General features: G+C 39.7%; 1 protein-coding gene across 3 annotated transcripts in view; it reads left to right on the top strand.

Moving 5' to 3' along the window:
- cadm2b (cell adhesion molecule 2b) overlaps positions 1–20,086 on the top strand; it is a 202,254-nt gene that overhangs the window by 169,777 nt on the left and 12,391 nt on the right. For all 3 annotated transcript variants that reach the window (XM_074679639.1, XM_074679637.1, XM_074679638.1), the window contains 2 exons: positions 7,690–7,842; positions 8,524–8,661. In XM_074679639.1, the coding sequence (XP_074535740.1) occupies positions 7,690–7,842; positions 8,524–8,661 (291 nt within the window). The remainder of the gene's footprint in view (positions 1–7,689; positions 7,843–8,523; positions 8,662–20,086) is intronic.

The following is a 20,086-nucleotide window of genomic DNA, read 5'->3' as shown; positions in this document are numbered from 1 at the left end:
TGTTTTCATAAAAATTAAATTTAGAGAGTTCATATGAATAAAGGGGCTTGAAGGCAGAAAATGTCCCGCAGTGCACAATCACGCTTGTGTTGGTGGGCTGAAAAATGGATGGACAAAAATGTATTCAGTCTCATTATTCACCACTTGAAGAGGGGACGTAGCCGAGCTGCTGGGAGTATTCCTCCTTCTTCCTTTTCCTCCTTCAAGCGCTGAAAATGAGTCCAATTTGAGTAGCATCTGCTCTGTGGGATCTCTGAGAGCGCAGGCAGTAACAATGGCCCTCTGGAACAAGGCCCTTTCCTTCTCTTAATTGCAGCCACATGTGTGGTGGGAAAGAGCCCCCTGCCTGCACCAGTAGCCCTGGAACACGTCCAGAATCGCCCACACAGTCACCGAGCGAGCACAGCCAGCAGCAAACACACTCTAATTGCAAAGAGTGGAGCCCCTGGCTGGAGAGCGGGGGGGTGCGCCAGGACCCTGTGTTCTCGCTGAAGGACAGCTAGTGCTTTCACATTCCAGGACTGGCTCAAAGTGGTTCCTGGCCATGCAAAAATGGCCAAATGGGGACACTCTGCATTACAGACGCAACATATTTTGGCTGAACTCGAGAGCCATCGGCTTGTTTCCAAGACTAATGGATGGATGTAAAATGTCCTTTTCTATCTGGACTGTCAGGAGATACTTCATCGGTTTGGATTAGAAACATTGGGTAACATCTGGCTGCTGCTTTGTGGAGTGCAGGAGTGAATGCCATGTGATAAGTGCACTTCCTGTTCCTCTGCTTTCAGCCTTTTTTTTTCCTGACATAGAGCCAATGTAGCTACCTAGCAGACTTCCAGCTCTGCTCTTACACATCAAAACACTGCACCATGCTCCAGAGCTGTTTCATATGTTTACACACCTTTTTAAACACAGTACTTGGTGTGTACTTTCAGCAGAATTTATACCAAGGTTGTTAAAAGTGGACCTGAAAAGCCACCACTCCCTTCAGGGACCTCAGACTGCTCATCCACTGACATGGTCCGCTGTGCAAAGGACTGTGAGGGAAACAAGGCAAACATTACTTTGCATCAAAGAGCCAACATTGTGCCTTGCCCCGAGGGGGGACCAGGGTGTCAGTTTTACTGATTTGAGACAGCCTTGGTGAGGCCTCCATCACAGGAGATGTACTGCACATTAAGCTGCCATGCTGCAAGGCTGTAGCATACACAAGGTCAGGGTGCAGATTTATGCTTCCTCCTAAGCAGAATGAACAGCGCCGGAGCTATCTAGGGTTTAGTGGAAATGAACCTTTTCATCACATTGATTTCCTAAAGCACCTGGAAAAAAGCTTTGTCAGCCACTGGCATTTGGGTCTGATTGTGACAGATCTGCCCACAATCTGAGCCTTTAGCCTCGATTGGATTAGAGCGGTATGGTTTTTCTGGCCATATGCTGTTTTAGTAATAGATAACACTTGTCTTTGGGTTATTCACACCTCCGTACATCTCGTTCCATCAATATGACATTGATTCACGTGCTGTGAGGTGCCAGTGGCTGTCTGACACAAAAAGCATCAGCCCAGTCCATCTTGTGTTTAACTGTGAGCTCAGTCACTTAGTTGTGTTCAGACGAGAGTGCTTGGATTTAAACTGCATTAAAGCCTCTGGCAGTTACAATAAGACCTGTTGTAATTGTCAGACACTATTGTTTATGAATAAAGCCTGATGCCAAAGTGCAGTTTAAGAGTTCCAGCAATATATTGGTGTTTTGATTGCACTGGCGGAGAACTTGGGCGACATTTCTTTGGGAGTTTGTCATCCTTTTTTAAAGTTTGGTTAACACTTCTGTATTTATTCCTATTACTACTTGTGAAGATACCCCAAACACATTTTTCAACATGGAACAAGAAAATATCTTGTTTTATATGGGGAGGGGAAAGTCCTATAATTCTTCACCTCCCTAAAGATCACGGGGGATTGTCCTTCCCTAATTTAGAAAATTATCATATCTCAGCACAACTGAAGTATATTTACTGTTGCTGTAACCAAAATTATGAAGCAAGGTGGAAAGACATAGAAAAAGATGTGGATAATAACCCAATACAAACTCTAACTGGAGATTAAAAAAAAAAAAACACAGTAAACTGAGGAGTGAAATGGACCAAATAACAAATTTCACACAAAGTTTTTTCTTATTTCTTTGAAATTACCCCCTAAGATTTCATGAAAATTTGGTGAAGATTAGCACATAACTTCTAGCCAGATTCTTTTTTGCAGTGGGCCTGTACTCGCAGTGTCTATCAAATTCAGGTAAGGCCAATTTGCAACCCCACTCTTGTTGAATATCACATCTGAAGCCTTCAGTTGTATCATGAAAAACATTATGGGCCTAATAATAAAGGTATATCATTTTGCATGTGATCTCAATTATGCACATCAACAAACTTGGCACTAAAGAACTTGGTGAAATCAAATAACAAATAGCTAACTATCAACTGCTTATTGGGAAATTGAATTATTCATTTAACATTTCAAAGGTAATTATCAGAGGAAACAATGAAGGTAACTTCTGTATTCAAGAACTACACAGCTATTTATCACCTGCTTCTCTGGAAATAGCTGAAAAGTTGGGATACTTCTAATAACATTTTGTGATGGGTTGTGATTTCATTTAGAAAAAAATAAATTTGCTAATCGTCACCTTCTTACCCTGCAGTTTGGAGTACATTTCAAAGAAACTGGAAAAAACAGTAACCTACCTACTGTGACTTGCGACAACAAATATGGACGTTAGTGTGGAAGTTATGTGATAATTACAAAGAAATAAGAAAAAACTTAGCTCAAATTATTACCTAAGTGTGATGAAATGTGCGGACCTCTAAAGTAAAGTGTTAAAGTGTTACCAAAGACATTAATACATTATGGGACAACATAATTTAATCTGAAAGCGCTAAAACACTGTGAAAACGCAGTGAAAAAAATCTGTGTGTACACAGAAATGCAGAGGGACTGAAAACACTGAAGTAAGCATGCCAGGCCTATAGTCAGCGCTCTAACTGTCTTGTCAAGGAGCCGTTTTTAGGAGATCTCCACTGAAGTAGAGTTGAGCCGATCATCTGGTGTATTGGGGAATACTAAGCTAAAAAGTTGAGCAACAGACGCACATTTTGTTGAAAGACAGTCAGCAGATTCAGCAGATTGAGCAAGACAAGCACAACACAGTAGTTCACAACGATTTTAACTACAGTACTGTTGTCCTGTTGTATGCATGAAGCGCAAAGCAGAGTGTGACGTCATCATTTCCACCGAAAACACCGGCTTATTGGTTACGCAGCAACGGTGTTGGCAGGGTTTCAGAAAAATTCCACCCTGGAGGCCTTTTTCAAAAGTTTGCATTTTAGGACGGCTGAAACGCCGTTTCTGTGTAAACGCAAACAAAACATTTGTGTTTCACCCTAAAACTGTTTTCGTGTAAATGGCCCCTAAAATGGAAAGCTTATGATTCCAGTTTTAAACCTGCTCAACAAGAAATGGGATTTAAGAAATCACAACAAAAAAGGAATCACAACATGGAAAATTTTGGAAAAGGAGGGGAGACTAAGGAGTTTTGAGGAGATGAGAGACAAATTTGGTCTTGACAAATGTGAATTATGTCAATACTTACAAGCAAAAGATTTTATAACAGGAAAATTCAGAGGACTCCTTCCATGGAAGAGAATGCAGTGATCAAAATTATTATTAAAGCATATGAAGGGAAGATGATGAGACATATCAACATTTTACCATTAACAGAACACATAAAGACATAGTGGGAAAAAGTTTGGTTAACACTACATCTGTTGTAGCACACAGAAACTAAAGCTAATCATTGTGTCTGGAGCAAATGATAATTTTTTTTTCAGTTTAAGGCCCACTTATTTTATGTGTTTTGCAGAATATCACTGGAGTCAAAAGATGTCTGTTTTTCCTCAACAAATCCCTCTTAGTAAACATCCAGAGCATTTATCAGCATCTCTGATGTGTTTGTGCTTTGAGGCAGCGCGTAAAAAAGAAGAAGAAGAAGAAGAAAAGTCTGTGTGTTTCTTCTCGTCTCTCCTCTGTGCGTTGTGGAGATATGGGGATATGGGCTGGGGGAAGTACAGTATGTCATCTTGTCCAAGGCTTTGATCCTCGCAGCCTGTACTTCCATATCTTTTGAGTTCCTGTGCAGTGTTTGCTTAGACCCCGTCACCTCTCCAGTGCATCCATCCACCAAAGGGTTTGCCGTTTTCTACCAGAGCCTCTGGGCATTTTCCAGCTTCATCGTTAGGGTGCTTAACTACAAAGAACATCAGGCAGCTTTGTTTCAAGATGCTTTTTGCTACAGTATGACTATCAAATGTTTGTATTAAGCCTCACAGCACGTGATAATCTGGCTCTCTGGTGGCACAGCTTGCTATTATACTTTAATTTCGCTTTAAGGTGGTGTATTTATGCTGCTTTTATTCTTGAAAGACTCTTAGGAGCTATCAATATCTCTACCCTAAATCTTTATTTATCCCTTTTCAGCATGTGTGTGTCATTATAAGATGATAATCATCAATGACGTGTTGTAACTGAAGCTGAGGAGCTGAGCTGTTGATAACAACCACGCCTCTCTAAATCTAATGATCATTTCAGCCACTTTAATTGTGTATCACATTTGTGCTGCGAGTGTTTATCGTGAAAATCAGATAACAGGAAACAGAGCAGGTGATTAATGATTTTCATACCGATGTCTTCTTTATCTGACACCACTTTACATTCACCACGTTGATTAAATCCCAATCAGCACCTTGTTCAGCAGTTGGCCAGATTTACCCCCGTGTCGTCCGATCCAATAGAGTTCAAATTACTTCAGATGAAAGAGGGTCCAGGGAGAGAGCTGGCCAGGCCTAAAGGGAGTGAGGATTAAGAAAGTGTAATTTATTCAATGAAGAGCACTTTCCTCGCTGCCCTCTGTGGTTGGTCGCTTGTACGAGCAGATGATTCTGAATTTGAAATCGGATAAGAGATGACAGCAGCAGGATGACCTTTTCCAGCTTTGCTTGCATGGTTTTCTCAGCTTTATGAGAGTGAAGTCTCATCTGAACGAGTAGGAAGGAAGGTGTTAGCAACCTGCAACCTGAAAGAAATACACTCATGTGAAGCTGTGTTTGAAAAACACTCATTGTGATCTTCAGTATATCATAAATGACTTTAAAAGTTACTGCAGGATTGTTTTTAATTTCTATTAGTGGTTTTGATCTTTTGTTTTCAGTTTGGTTTGTTTAGTTTCAATCAATACGACAAAATTATTACAACACAATATGATTCGCAGTGCTGTAACAATATCGATGCCAAAAACTGCAACAAAAGCGAGATGAAGCAAATTAAGACATGAGAATTCGAACCTGCTGGCGTTAGACTGGGAAAAGAGGGAGATTTTCTGGGGTATCAGCTGTTCAGCAGTGCCTTAATTGGACCGAAAAAGGTGCAGGAACCCTAATTTTGTAGCTTTGGCTTTTTTTTAATTAAAGATTTCATTATTTAAGCTGCAGTTTGTTCCTCTGTTGGACTTTCTCTTGCGTCCATTTCAGAAAGGACACTTTAAGATGCTTCTCTGTGCCTAAAGCTCGCCATTGTCAGAAACAGGAGCATGACTGAGGGTTTTGTGATCTTTCTTTAAAGATGTATACCTGTGGTATTGTTATTATACTCTGTAAGATGCATGATCCAACTTTTCTGGTTCCGATACCAACACCAATTCCCTGGCTTTGGTGTTGACCGATACCGATCCAATACCAGTGTTAAATATTAGCCTGTACTATGGGATAAGACTGATAATGTTTTGGGTGAAAGGCAAAAAATGAGTATATGGAATTACTGAAGTCAATATACATTTAACTATGACATATTCAAATGTTTATCAGCAAAACAATTCTTCAGAAAGTACACAATTTTTTTTCAAATGTAAACTTTTCTGACTTGTTGACTTGTGATGCAGAAAAAAACAAGCAAGTGCATCAGAGGCAACATTTCAAATCAAGAAGCAAAGAGTGTGGGTAATAAAAAAGAAAGGAAAAAAAGGCATAGAGCTGTTTGCCTGGATCAGCACCATGGATCTCTTCCCACCAATACTGATCGAGCCTTTGTACACCGATACACTGATAACTGATACCACCGATCAATGACGGTGCATCCTTAATACTCTGTTTCTGATTGGTTAACCATAGTGGTTGCCATCAAATGGCACTGATATAATCCTGTCTTGTCAATAGACAGATATTATTGAATTGGAGGACAGAAGAGTGTGACTCAGCAGGTGGTGGTGGTACCCAATAAGCCACGAGGAAACTCTTGTTGACAAATCAGAGGGTCAGCTTCTCAGTATCTGTCATACACAACACCACAGATTATCTCAAAAAACCTTTTTATGTTTGTTTGTTAATTTTGGGGCTTGCATTGAGAGAAATTTCTGAGAAATTTCCAAAAAATCTCCATACTCTAGAAAAATGCCTGTACCCATCATTTGGATTGTCAGATTATATGACACATACCCTGCATTAGCCATAGAGTTAAAGACCTGCAGTGGTGTGTACAGAGGGGGGTTGCCCCATTTCATGGCCCAAATGTTGAATAATGTGCACTAAACTGCCCTCTTAGGTGACAAAAACACACATTCACTCCTCTCTGAAGCAAAAATGCGCCCTAAGTGGCCCCGAAAATATGTGGGGCTTGATGCCCACTTCAGTGGCGTGAATGTGCTGTATTTTTATTCTTATTTTTCTGGTTGCCCCTGCCCTTCAGAAAATCTGTGCACACCACTGTGAACCAGTGGACTGTACTCAACTGGTATGAGTTACTTTAGGTTCCAACTGATAGCGTGTCATTGTAATTTCACTCCCATCTTGTAACTTGAGGAACTAAAACATGTGAAACACTCACACACTGATTGTCTCAAAGTAACAGTGTGAATGTGATTGCTTGGATTTGTTTAAATCTGCTCTAAAATCAGTGAGTATTCATACAGTTATCAGGTGTTTTTTGTTGTCAGTATTTTCTTTATAAATTTTGTTTAAACAAGTGGGGGACAACATCCAGATATATACAAAACATAGATGAGCAACATCTTTGTACAAATGCAAATACAAATAAAAGTAAATGTGGTACAATAGTAGCAAAAAATTAATTGATAAATAAATCAAAATTTAACATTAAAAAAAGATAAATAAAAGAAAAATGGCATTCAAGGATTTTAAATAGAAATTGCCCTAGGCATAAACTACTGCCTAGGTTTAGTGGAGCTGTATACAGGCTGGAAAAGTTTTAGTAAAGTAAAAAGAGAGAAATTTCACAGAGGAAGTTACTTTAAGTGTTAATGTGAGTGTAAACCAATACTCAAAGTGTGATTACCTAAATAGATATTCTGATCGAAGCTGCTGCACCACCTCGGTGCATCCTGCTGATGCCTCCTGCACCCTCACTGACTGAGAATCACACTGTCAGCATAATATGCAAATGTAAAGAGATCGTTTTAAACCGTTGGCCACAATGTGTGCTTGAAGCGTTTGACAACTGTAGGAAATGACTGGAAGCAAAGTGCATTCATTGTTGTTCCACTCAAAGGTCACCTGACTAACAAATGACACCTCTATGAGTTAACTGTCCTCTCAGGTGATCAGTAAACTTTGTCTCTTTCTCCGTGCAGCTCTGAGGGATCACAGAATCGAGCTGGTGCGAGCCTCGTCGCAGGAGCTCACTATCAGAATCGGTGACGTCAGCCTGTCAGACGAGGGCCAGTACACCTGCTCGCTCTTCACCATGCCTGTCAAGACCACCAAGGCCTTTCTCACTGTTCTGGGTGAGCATGTCTGCTTTGGCCCACTTTCCTCAGAGCAATTTCTCATCGGCTAATCCTTCACACTGACAGAAAGAAGACTTGCACATTTAAATTTAGTTTGCTGTTTGTTTACAACACTGTACATTTTACAGAACAGAGCATACAAGTTTGACTTGTAGTGTTACTGATTTTTTTTTTTTCACAATTAGGAGTCAGCCTTTTATACCTTTCCGGCATGTTTTTTTAAAGGATGTGCCAATTTGGAAGAAAATAGAAATCAACTCCCACACACTGTCAACACCAACAGTACTTTTATTTAGACTCACATTTTCAGAAGATGACCTTCATGAGGCAAATCACTGCCAGACGTAGAAAGTAGCAACAGAACTCTAACAGGGGTATTTATTTTTACTTTTATGAACTTGACTCCTGAAAGTTTTCCAAAATCTGTGAGTGATTATCTGCTTTGTGTAACTCTTGTTGTTTTGAATTTTTTTTTTTCTTTTTTTACTTTATTGTTGGAATATCTTGTTGTTTCCCTTCTGTGAGAAATCAAACTCAGGTTAAAATGAACAGAAAAAATAGTTTGAATGCCCAAGGAGGAAAGATATCATTCAGTAAATATTATTCACTGTCAGAAATACAAAATCAGGTAATAAATATGTAAACGTGTCATGTGCGACTATTTTTAATGCCCCTCAGGAGTGCCTGGACGACCAGAGATCACAGGATTCACCAAACCTGCCATGGAGGGAGACGTAATCACCCTGACGTGCACCACATCAGGCAGCAAACCAGCCGCCAACATCCGGTGGTTCAGGAATGACAAGGAGGTCCAAGGTAAGCATGTGGTGTGGATTTCACACAGCCCCACGTCCTCTGCCACCACTCGTACTCTCTTTGAGACTTCATTACTGTCAAGCAGTTCAGCCACTGCAGTCTTCTGTGCCTGTATTCACGCATTGTTCCTCCGGCCGAGGTTTAGCAGAGCCATGATTTCGTCTGGCCCGCTGCCAGCTTCGCTGCTTTCTTTGGACGCCGTCCAGATTTAGCCGGACTGTAGAGGAGCTGTCCACATTTCACTACCTGGCCAAGGTGAAGACATATAGGAGCGCCTGTTATTGATTCTAATTATAAAATGTACATCAACAACAAGATCAGCTCAGCAGTGTGTTTTCACTGTGGGTGGCTCTGAGGTAATGATGTACTCAGCTGGTTGATTAATGAAACCCGAATCAATCAGGCAATTCTGAAGGTGATTACAAAATCTGAGAAAGTCAACTCTTGTTTTCCCTTTCAGCTCTTGCTTACTTTTTACCCTCAAAGACGGCAAACAGAGGAGCATAAATCTTCATAGTTTGGAGGCTGCACTGCAAAAAAATGATATCTTATTAAGTGTTTTTGTCTAGTTTTAAGTGAAAATGGTCTCATTACACTTGATATGAGTCACATTCAACTGATCAGTCCAGAAAATGTTTTGTTCTAAGTAGAGATAGACCGATATGTATTTTTGGGGCTGATTCTGATACTGATTATTAGTAGGCAAGGAGGCCGATAACTGATATTTGAAGCCAATATTCATTTGCAGTCAAAGTGAAAATATTGGTGTCAGAACTTTGAACAATACAAACTCCAACTCTTAACTGCAATCAATTTCTATGTTACTGCAATAAAACTGGGCTGAATTGAATGAATTGAGTTTGTGCTGCCTTTTACAGGCATGTAATATAGTTGAATTAATTTTCTGTTTGGTTTTACATGACTGATTTTAAATGACCATCTAGGGCTTCCATAGTTTAGACAGGGAGAAATTCTGTGCAGAGAAGCATCAGAGCCAAACAACAGAGTTTTGAATGGGTTTCATACCGGTCTTCTGATTAAAGAAAAGGCCAATGCTGATATGCCCAAAAAAGGCCAAATATCGGCATTGGCCTGGCCGTTAATCGGTCTATCCCTAGTTTCATGTTGTTTAAAGACAAAAATTAGCTCTGAATTGCTTGTAACAAGTTAAAAAAAATCTGCCAATGGAAAAAGAAAAGTTTGCTTGAAAATTTGCTACAAGTAACTTTTCTCTTGCTCCATTGGCAGATTTTTTTTCTGCTTGTTTCAAGCAATGCAGACCTAATTTTTGTCTTTGTCTTTGAATGTGGCTCATATTTTTTCCTGAAAAAAAAGACAAAAACACTTGATAAGATTTCAGTTTTTTGCAGTGTGAGAGGAGCAGACCGTTTGTCCTAATGAAAAGAATAAACAGACGATTAAACGTCATAATTTTATAGATGAAAATGTAAAGCTAGAAGGATAAATCAGCTATTTATTGTGAGCTAAGCCTTGGTTAGACTTTTTTAATGAGATGATCAGCATAAATGTTGATCTTACAGATTCCTTCTGTTTAAATCCCAGCACTTACAGTACTACCAATGAGAAGTTGAGTGTGACGGACCTCTCACCGTTGGCATTTAGCTGCTTTGTTTTTCATTTTTTGATTCGTCAAACGAGTCAACGAGGATTCAAGAATACAAACTCAGAGAGGCTTTCATGAAGAGCTTCAGCCAGCCTGGTAAACAGCGACAGAGACAATGCATTAGGCAGCAGATGGTGCAGCGTTATGTGTGCTGATCGCACTAAACCAGCAGAAGTTTTCCCTGGTTTCACACTGTGTGCCTTCCAAGCGTTCACTTTCTTGTATACCTCTTTCCAAACTCTCTGAAGCTTTGTATTTTTATAGCTTTTATCACACTCTTATTTCTGCTTTAAGAAAGTACAAAAAGGACCAAAAAGATGAAAAAAATTGAAATGGAATGTTTTGCCTCAGTTTGATGGCAGAGGTAAGCTGCGTGGAGCTCTTTAATGTAATGGAGCCTGCTGCGGAGACTCAGTGTGACAGTCGCTCTTTATTGAAGATTTGCACTGGAGAGTTTTTTTTCTTGGTGGTTCTGTCTGTGTCTGCCCAACATGGCATGATGATTGATGGGAGTGGGGCTGGGATATGAAGTTTTCTTGTTGAAATGACATGCACGTAGACTCCTGAAAGGCCAGTGGAGAGCTGGCACACAGCATCACAACCAGACTGTCCATCCTGAGAGGCACGAGGATGATCTTTCTCTTTTTTGTATTTGTTTTATATCTTCACATATATCTAAAAAAGACCCTTTAAAGCTCCAAATTCCATATTAACTTATATGGATGTGTGCACATAAAATAAACGTCAAATTGTAGTCTGAAGGGGTTCAGAGCTTTATTTTCTCTCTTGAAGACGAAATAAAAAATGTGCCAGATTCATCCTGTTCCCAGTAGACATTACAAAAACTACAGAGGACAGTTACAACAAAGGCAATTCACACTTCTTAATGTTTGGGTGAAATAGATTTAATGTACAGGGTGAAAGCACATCTTAAAAACAAACACGTGCCCTGAGTTTGCCCTTAACAATACCATGTATACAAATGCATTTTTATTAGTTTTACCTCCACGCTGGATTTTTTATTAAGCCGCACAGGCAAATATACCTGGTGTGATGCATCTCCAAGTCAAAGAAATAAAGAACAAAGCTGAGACTGGAGGGTTCAACTTAAAAACTTCATTTCCATGTCAAAGTGTCAGAAAGAGCAATGTCAATCAGCGCTGTGGATGCACGTCTTTTATAGGTGCCGCTTTAAAGCTTTCTTTAGCGAGGATGTGCTGGGAGCAGCATGTTTTGCCATTGGGTCTTCTGTGGAAGATCATTGCCGTCAGTGTCTGCTGTCAGTCAAATCCAACCCCACTGGGGGGGGACCAGTCTACAAAGCTCCAAGATGACAGCAGGTGTAATAGCAAAAACATGTCATATCTATTTCATGCTATGATGATTTGTTTTTCAGGCGTTTATATTAGAAGGGCACGGTCTGAAAAAGCTCCAAATGCAACTGTCATCCATTGTCAAATTATTTGTTTGCAGTGTATAGAGCCATACAAATTACTAGTGTCGCCGGGTGACAGCCAGGCATCAAATTATAATCTACTGAGGAAAGAATCCACCCACCGTCACTCCCTTGGCAAACATAAAGGAGCCTACATGTTTCATTCACAGTGACACAAAGGCCCATTCAGATACTCAAGAGCTTCAACACTAGAATCTAGACAATCAGATATAGTATCATTATAGTAATCTTTATTTCAGGGTTACCTCTGGGTTCTTCTTCATTTTGATCTGACTACAATCCCTCTCCGTAAAGTGATAATAAAATGCTTCAACTCAAAACCCTTAAGTTATCGAACAAGGGATGCATTTGTTTCCCTGCTGTTTGCTGATTCCGCACACCCAGCTCTCCCAACATGTCTTCGAATTTGGATGTGATTAGTTAACGCCAATAGGGGGTTTAAATCGCAAAATAGTCCTTGAAACAACCATGAAAAAAATCCAGAACCTGATCCTGTGTTGAAGTCCCTGTGATTACTTTTTTAAGTGTTCTTAAAAAATTCTCACTTCTACATACACTGAGAGCTCACAGTGCTACAACATTAGAAAACACATGCAAAAAGACAAACATCTTCATCAATTTTGACAACATGTGCAGCATTTAGAAAATGTGTTGCAAAGACCACAACACAAGGTAAGTGTTTCCAGGGGACACTTAAAAGTGATGTATATCTCCCAACACTGTTGATGATGCGGATTTTTAGTCAAATTTTTATTATGGTTCCCTTTCAGTTAGTTGTGTTAAAAAATGAGGTAAAAAGTCCATGTTTTTTATTTATTTAACATTAAATTAAAGTACATGTGTAATAGAGCTGTGACTGAACATCAGCAGCAACAAGTGTGTTGGGACATGTGCATCACTTTTAAGTGTCCTCTGGAAACACTTCCCTTGTGTTGTGGTCTTTGCAGTGCATTTTCTAAATGCTGTTCAAGTGTTGTCAAATTCATGAAGATGTTGTCTTAATTTGCTTGTGTTTTGTCTTTTTGCGTGTTTTCTTTTATTAAGTTGCAGCACTGTGAGCTTCAGGGCCACTGTTTATATGCCTGATCGTAATCCACAGATTGAAATGAGATTATCAGCACCAATATGGGTTATCTCCAAATGCTATGCAGTTTACCTGTCCAGGTCGTCCAGGACTGGATTGATTTATGGCAAGTAGAAGTCCCAATGACAACACGATGAGAGATGAGGTGAGGTTGTAGTTGGTAGATGAGAACTGGTAGGACATGACCAGGACCCACTGATGTTACACGTTACAGACACGTCTTAAAGCACCGGACTGTGAGTAGAGCTTAAATTGGCCTGGTACTAAACAACACTACAAACTTGTTGTCATGTTTTAAACAATAGGGCTACATAACTATTAATAAATACATTTTCTTGTTGCTTTGCGTCCAGTGAAATGATCTGTCGAACAAAGAAAAGTATGTATGCCTTGGTAACTGCCATGTCCTCATAACAGCAGGTGCTAGTGCTAGAGCCTAAATACTAAATAAAAAACACTTTTCTGGACAGTCCTCACAGCTTTTTTAAATAATCCTAATATATTTTCCCCCATATTGCCCCCTGATGGAGAAAGTTTTTCTCAAGTAGAAGCAGAGTTTGCTGATATTTACGCAGCACGTAGCACCGCAAACAACTGACCGCTTATCAACTGCTATCAAGAGACAGTTCAGGGACAGGAGAGGTTTAGGAGATTTTTATATTAAAAATTTGACAAACTGCAGATCATTATCACCTCTGGAGTCTCACCAACAGGAGAGATGAACAAGGGAGCATTTTAATCTGGAGTCTGACTAAATACTGCTGAATATTCCCACTTCAGCACACTGTACCTATGAGCGTTGGTCTGATTTATAAATGAGGTGAGGTTCCTCATTACTTTTGTTTCTTCAAATTAGTCATCTGGATCACTCGTTCCTGAGAGGATTACCTTCCTAATCCCCTCAGGAATTTATGAAGGATGACATAAATATGTTTGGAGGAGTGACATATCCGATGAATTTCACACCTGCAGCCGTTAGCACCGTGAATAATGATCCGTTTGTAGCAGCACATATTTATGTATCCTTCAATCAAGACGGTTTTCAATCATGAAACCAGCATCTGGGAAGTCTTCACACAGAATTTCATGATAATAATATGGCTTAATGTTTTGTTTTTCATCTCAAAGCTGTGAGATAGGAGGAACACTCCAGGGATCATCTGAGAGTCTTACAAATGAGCCACATTACAGGAATATACCAGCATATGTTTTAAAAGCTCGAGGTGTTTTTCACATTTATTGCTTAAGGTGGTGAGCTATTTTTAAACAAATGCTTTTTCACATGACGTCCAGCTTTAGTGCAGACTAATTGGTTTGCACCTTAAGAAGAAAGTGTAAAGCATTTAAGTTCAAACACAGTTAAAGGCTTGTAAGGTGGAGATGGATGGAAAGGGTTATATAATAATTCCCCGTGGCTGTATACTGAATAATAAGCCCTACTCTTCTTGTGTTGTTGTAAAACCAACATTTAAAAGTAAAATCTTGCTTTTGGTGGCAAAGTTTTGTCTAAAGATAGAAATAAAAACTGAGAAAAGGCAGTCTGTAAATGTTAAAAATCCATGCTCTTGTCTTCAGGTCTTTGTTGCTTTCTTCGATTTCTTCTCTCCTCACAGAAAGTAAAATGATACCCAGAGATACACTGGACATTTATCTCATGTAACTTCATACCAGATATATAAACCTCCAGCGTCATGAACTCTGTGTAGAGAGGAGCAGAGGCCAACAACCAGTATCTGACTTTCATAGTTAAAACTTCAGATTTCAAACATTTATTTACACAAAATATAAGCAGTGTGGGATGATTTGTCGGAAACTGAGATGCCTCAGTGCACTGCTGAGTAGAGTTGTTATAGCAGTAAATACAGTGTGTGTAAACCTGTGCTGGTCCTCTGGTGTAGAAGACCATTTTAATGTATGATAAAATGTTATATTTATGCTTTGTGAAGAGATGTTCTTTGCCACAGTGCTGACGAATTAAACATTTGAGCTCCTTTATGAGATTTTCACTACATTACATCTTTATTTCACGTGGTTTAGTGTGTATGACTACTTTAATGTTTAGTTCAGATAAACACTGAAATGTTAACCTTCTGGTGCATAGTGCTGACTGCAGTGGACAGTTATTTACATGTAAGTATTTTTTCTGAAACACAATTTATGGTGCTAAAGTGCTCTCTGCTGCCACACTCCTCATTCAGTGGTCAGTCGTTGTAACTGCAAGTAAATTTTCCTCCAAGTTGACCGACAGAAAGTTGTCCTTGTGGACTAATGCTAGCATATCCTTACAATCTTTCTATTCCAATGAAGATTTTGTTGAATTATAAAAAAAAAAAAAAAATCAAATATTTTGCAAAACTGACCTTAAGTTCACACTGTTAAATATTGAATGCCTGGGTGCATTGGACATCTGTGACTAACAAAAAAAAATAAAAATAAAATGCATATTTGGGTAGTACCAGTCCTGCATGCTTACAGAATTATAAAGACTCACAGTAGTTATTGTTTACTTCTTATTATTATTTTTTTTTCTTGTTGGACATGTTTTGAACCGCAGACTTGGTTTTGGTCTTAGCTTCACAGTTGTGAGTGTTGTTTTATTTTCTTATTCAGGCCAAAACGATCAGCCTATACAAGTTAAAATATGGGGAAAAAAATAGTTGTAATGTTTGGGAAAGAAAAAGAAAGAAAAGTTAGTGGAATTACCAAAAAACACAATTCAAGTAATTTTTTGCACTGATCTGTAATATTATATGATGAAATCTAATAACTGACCCAAAATGTAAAAAGTTATTATATTTTGGCCCAAAACCTATGACATTTTGGGCTCGGCGTCTTGTTACATTGTTGACTTGTTATTGTTACATTATTGTTAACAGGCTCTATATTGCCCAGGCACATGTAGTACACTGGAGTAAATATGTACAAAACTTTACGAAAAAAAAAATCAAATAGCAGTATAAAAAAGAAAAGCTAAAAAACAACTCTTTTTTTCTCATGCCCTGAGACAAATTTGGGGGAAAAAAATTAAACAGACTTTCATAACTCATGCATCCAACAGTTAAAGCCTATAATAAAGACTTAACTAATGCAAGTCCATACTTGATTGTTGACATATACAAACCCATATATGCTGCAACCGAGCTTATAAATCTAATGTAGTTAAAATAATAAATTATGATATCAAAGGTGAAAAAAAAATGTTTAAATGAATAAAACACATTACGTTGCTAACCAAGACCTCCCTGATACAGGAATTTTAATTTCTTTTTTTTTTCCTTAAAAGTATCAAAAAACAGATTTTCTGTCATTACTCCTCACACCCACAGACTGTAAAAAACATGGACATAGTTTCCACAATGTCACCCATGTGTTCTTGGTACCGTGAAATGAAGCCAATTCAGGGACGTTGCCACTTTGGATATGACTCCAGCTTTGAGTTTCGTTTCAAACAATTTCGTTTCAGTGCTATAGGGCACCCATCATTCACATGACCTGAGGTGTGTCTCTGATTGGACAATCAAACGATGCCAATAACTTCTAAACCGCAGTTAGAAAAGAAATACACACACCATACAGTGTCTGCTGATAGCAAATTCAGTGTTTTACACCCAAGCCATTTTGGACCAGGCTGTAAATATGCATTTTAATGCCATAAAAGTCTGTTTTTTTTGGCTGGGTGTGTACGTGACTTCTGGTCTCCCAGTCTTCCAGTCTCCACAAACAGAAACTTTTAGCACCTAAGCATAGGCCTTATTTTTCTAAACCCCTTACTCACACCCCAGTAACTTGAAATAAAGATACTGAATGTCATTAAAAGTAAACAATTTACCAAAGAAGCATTAAACATACCCAAATAAGCAATTTTACCTCATCATTATGACTTGACATTTTAACATTTTTCAGCATTGAACTGTTTTTTTTATTATATATATTTTTTTTAATAAGAATTGGTAACAAAGTAAGACAACATGCTGAACAACGTTTCCCCAAAATAGACGAAAAAAGGAGAGGAAAACTGTAAAATGCACATTGGTCAGCAGGCAGTTTGCAGAAAACTCTGCAGTAAGCTGTCTTTTTAAGAATCACACTTTAAACCCCTGAGAGTGCAAAAATATACATGTGTTATCACAGAATCCCTCCCAGGCCCTCAGAGACCATAATTGTTATGCAGTTATATTTTCAAGGCTCAGCACAACTTGACCTTATGAGCAGTTAATTTTGATTTTATTATTTGAAACCAGTGAGACACGGAAAGTCTCAAATCCTGCCACTGAGCCTCGGCTCTGTTCGAGTAAACACAGCAGACACAGGGGTGATCATACCAGCGGTGCCCTCAGTTGTCTGAGAGTAGATCTGCTCGCCTGCTGGGGTTCTGGTTCAAAGCAGGTGCACCTGGGCACATTCACATTCTCATGAAAGCTGCCTTGGCGTGCTCTGTGGCGGTGCTAGCAGCCGCCCTGAAAGAGACTGACAGCTTCTCTGTGGCAGCTCTGATGCTACGGGCGACGTGATGAATGAGAGGAAAAGCTGAGGAGATTTGTGTTTGACTCCACAGAGGCACTTACTAGCCCATCTCTGTACTTCGGGGAAAGATGCAAGGCCCCTGACTTTCCTGTTTGTTCAAACAATACGTGATGTTTGGACTGAGAAATCCAAAATAATCTCATTCGTGATGCATTAATCATGACCAGTGTGATGTCCTGAAGGCTGGAATTTTAGGATGCTTTCTTCTTCCTCCTCCTCATTTTGTAGTTGACTCTGTTTTTTTTCCTACTTCATCTGTAATTAATGAGCAGTATGATTCAAAAATTAATAAGAGGTTTGATGAAAACTGAGGAAACTCACGTGACTGTCATCAAAAGTGAGATGGAAATTTTATTATGGACTATATACACTCACGGGCCACTTTATTAGGTACACCTTGCTAGTACCAGGTTGGACCCCCTTTGCTTTCAGAACTGCCTTAATCCTTTGTGGCATAGATTCAACAAGGTACTGGAAACATTTCTCAGAGAGTTTGGTCCATATTGACGTGATAGCATCACACAGTTGCTGCAGATTTGTCGGCTGAACATCCATGATGAGAATCTCCCGTTCCACCACATCCCAAAGGTGCTCTGTTGGATTGAGATCTGGGGACTGTGGAGGACATCTGAGTACAGGGAACTCATTGTCATGTTGAAGAAACCAGTCTGAGATTATTCCAGCTTTATGACATGGAGCGCTATCCTGCTGGAAGTAGCCATCAGAAGATGGGTACACTGTGCTCATAAAGGGATGGACATGGTCAGCAACAATACTCAGGTAGGCTGTGGACTTTAAACCATGCTCAGTTGGTACTAAGGGGCCCAAAGTGAGCCAAGAAAATATCCCCCACACCATTACACCAGCAGCAGCAGCCTGAACCGTTGATACAAGGCAGGATGGATCCATGCTTTCATGTTGTTGACGCCAAATTCTGACCCTACCATCCGAATGTGGAGCAGAAATCCAGACTCATCAGACCAGGCAACGTTTTTCCTATCTTCTATTGTCCAGTTTTGGTGTTGCTGTGTGAATTGTAGCCTCAGTTTCCTGTTCTTAGCTGACAGGAGGGTCACCTGGTGTAGTCTTCTGCTGCTGTAGCCCATCTGCCTCAAGGTTGGACGTGTTGTGTGTTCAGAGATGCTCTTCTGCAGATCTCGGTCGTAACCAGTGGTTATTTGAGTTACTGTTGCCTTTCTATCAGCTGGAACCAGTCTGTCCATTCTCCTCTGATTTCTGGCATCAACAAGGCATTTTCACCCACAGAACTGCTGCTCACTGGATATTTTCTATTTTTGGGACCAATCTCTGTAAACCCTAGAGATGGTTGTCTGTGAAAATCCCAGTAGATCAGCAGCTTCTGAAATACTCAGACCACCCTGTCTGGCACCAACAACCATACCACGTTTAATGTCTCTTAAATCACCTTTCTCCCCCATTCTGACGCTCGGATTGAACTACAGTAGAACGTCTTGACCATGTCTACATGCCTAAATGCATTGAGTTGCTGCCATGTGGTTGGCTGATTAGAAATTTGCGTTAAGGAGCAGTTGGACAGTTGTGTCTAATAAAGTGGCTGGTGAGTGTAGTTTGCCTTTTTTTGAAGCTTATGAGAAAATCTCACTGATAACATCCAAGTTACCTTCATCCGTACAATATATCAGAAATCTATCAAGCCTTCTCATGACAAATCCTCAGCGTCGTCATAAGAACAATTATTGAACCAACCAACCTGAGGAGCAACATACAACGAGCAGGAGTGCTAAAGCGTTAGTAGTTGCAGCAGCACTTATAGTTTTAGGACTATGAGTAGTAGCTGTGAAAAAAAATTAAATTAATCCTCTGGCTTTCCGGAAAATGAAACAGATTCAGTGGAGTGAAACAAATGAGACAGATCAGCCCAAGATGAAGATGATATAGACGATCTGGGCTTCATTGCGCGGGGCTTTTAGTAGCTAATAGTGCAAGGGATTGAATGAATCATGTGCTGCTTGTGCGTCTGTGTGTGTGTTATTCCTGAAATAGTGGAGCGGGTACATACATGTGTATTGATTTCTTTTGGTTTGCACTGAATGGAAGAAATTCCAGGAATTTGCTAAAAGGAGGGAGGGTGTGCGCAGAGGATCCAAGGTTTTGATGCTGGTTGTGGGGGGTGTCTGCGGTGAAAAGTCCATCAAGAAATGTCGTTATAATCTACTCATTGTCTTTCTTGGAAGCCAATGACAGCAGCACCTCAAAGCATTGACACGAGAGCAGCAGCAGATTACAAAGAAACGCTTCCCATTATAAGTTGAATGGCATCTCCGAATGAAAACAACATCACAGAGCAGTGAGAAACAAACACAAATCCAGATCTGAATCTGTGTAAAGGGTGAGCGTCTGGGTGTGAGAGTTAGAAAAAGTGTACAAAAGCAAGAAAAGGTGTGACTATATCTTTGGAAATCCACCCGCTATGCTGGGATGCGTGTGTGTGCCTGTTTGTGTTGACTGGGATGTTTGAGAGATGGTCCTAGAGGAGCAAACACACTCAACCAACCGAGTCAACGCTCATACCGCTCTCCTCTCAATATTCACACCACTTTGACTTGACTTTCAAAGGCCAAGGATTCCTCCCTCAAAGGAGATGCAGAGAGAAAAACAACAACAACAACAAACACAACAACACTGCTGCAGTCCGTGTTAGAAAAACTACATTTTTGATATAAAATTTAGTGTTTTTCATATTTTGCTGAAAGTA

The sequence above is a fragment of the Halichoeres trimaculatus genome, unplaced genomic scaffold, assembly GCF_033239565.1.
Source record: "Halichoeres trimaculatus isolate MK-OKI-2021-1 unplaced genomic scaffold, fHalTri1.1 fHalTri1_scaffold_9, whole genome shotgun sequence".
Taxonomy (NCBI): domain Eukaryota; kingdom Metazoa; phylum Chordata; class Actinopteri; order Labriformes; family Labridae; genus Halichoeres; species Halichoeres trimaculatus.
This window is presented reverse-complemented; position numbering and strand designations above follow the sequence as displayed.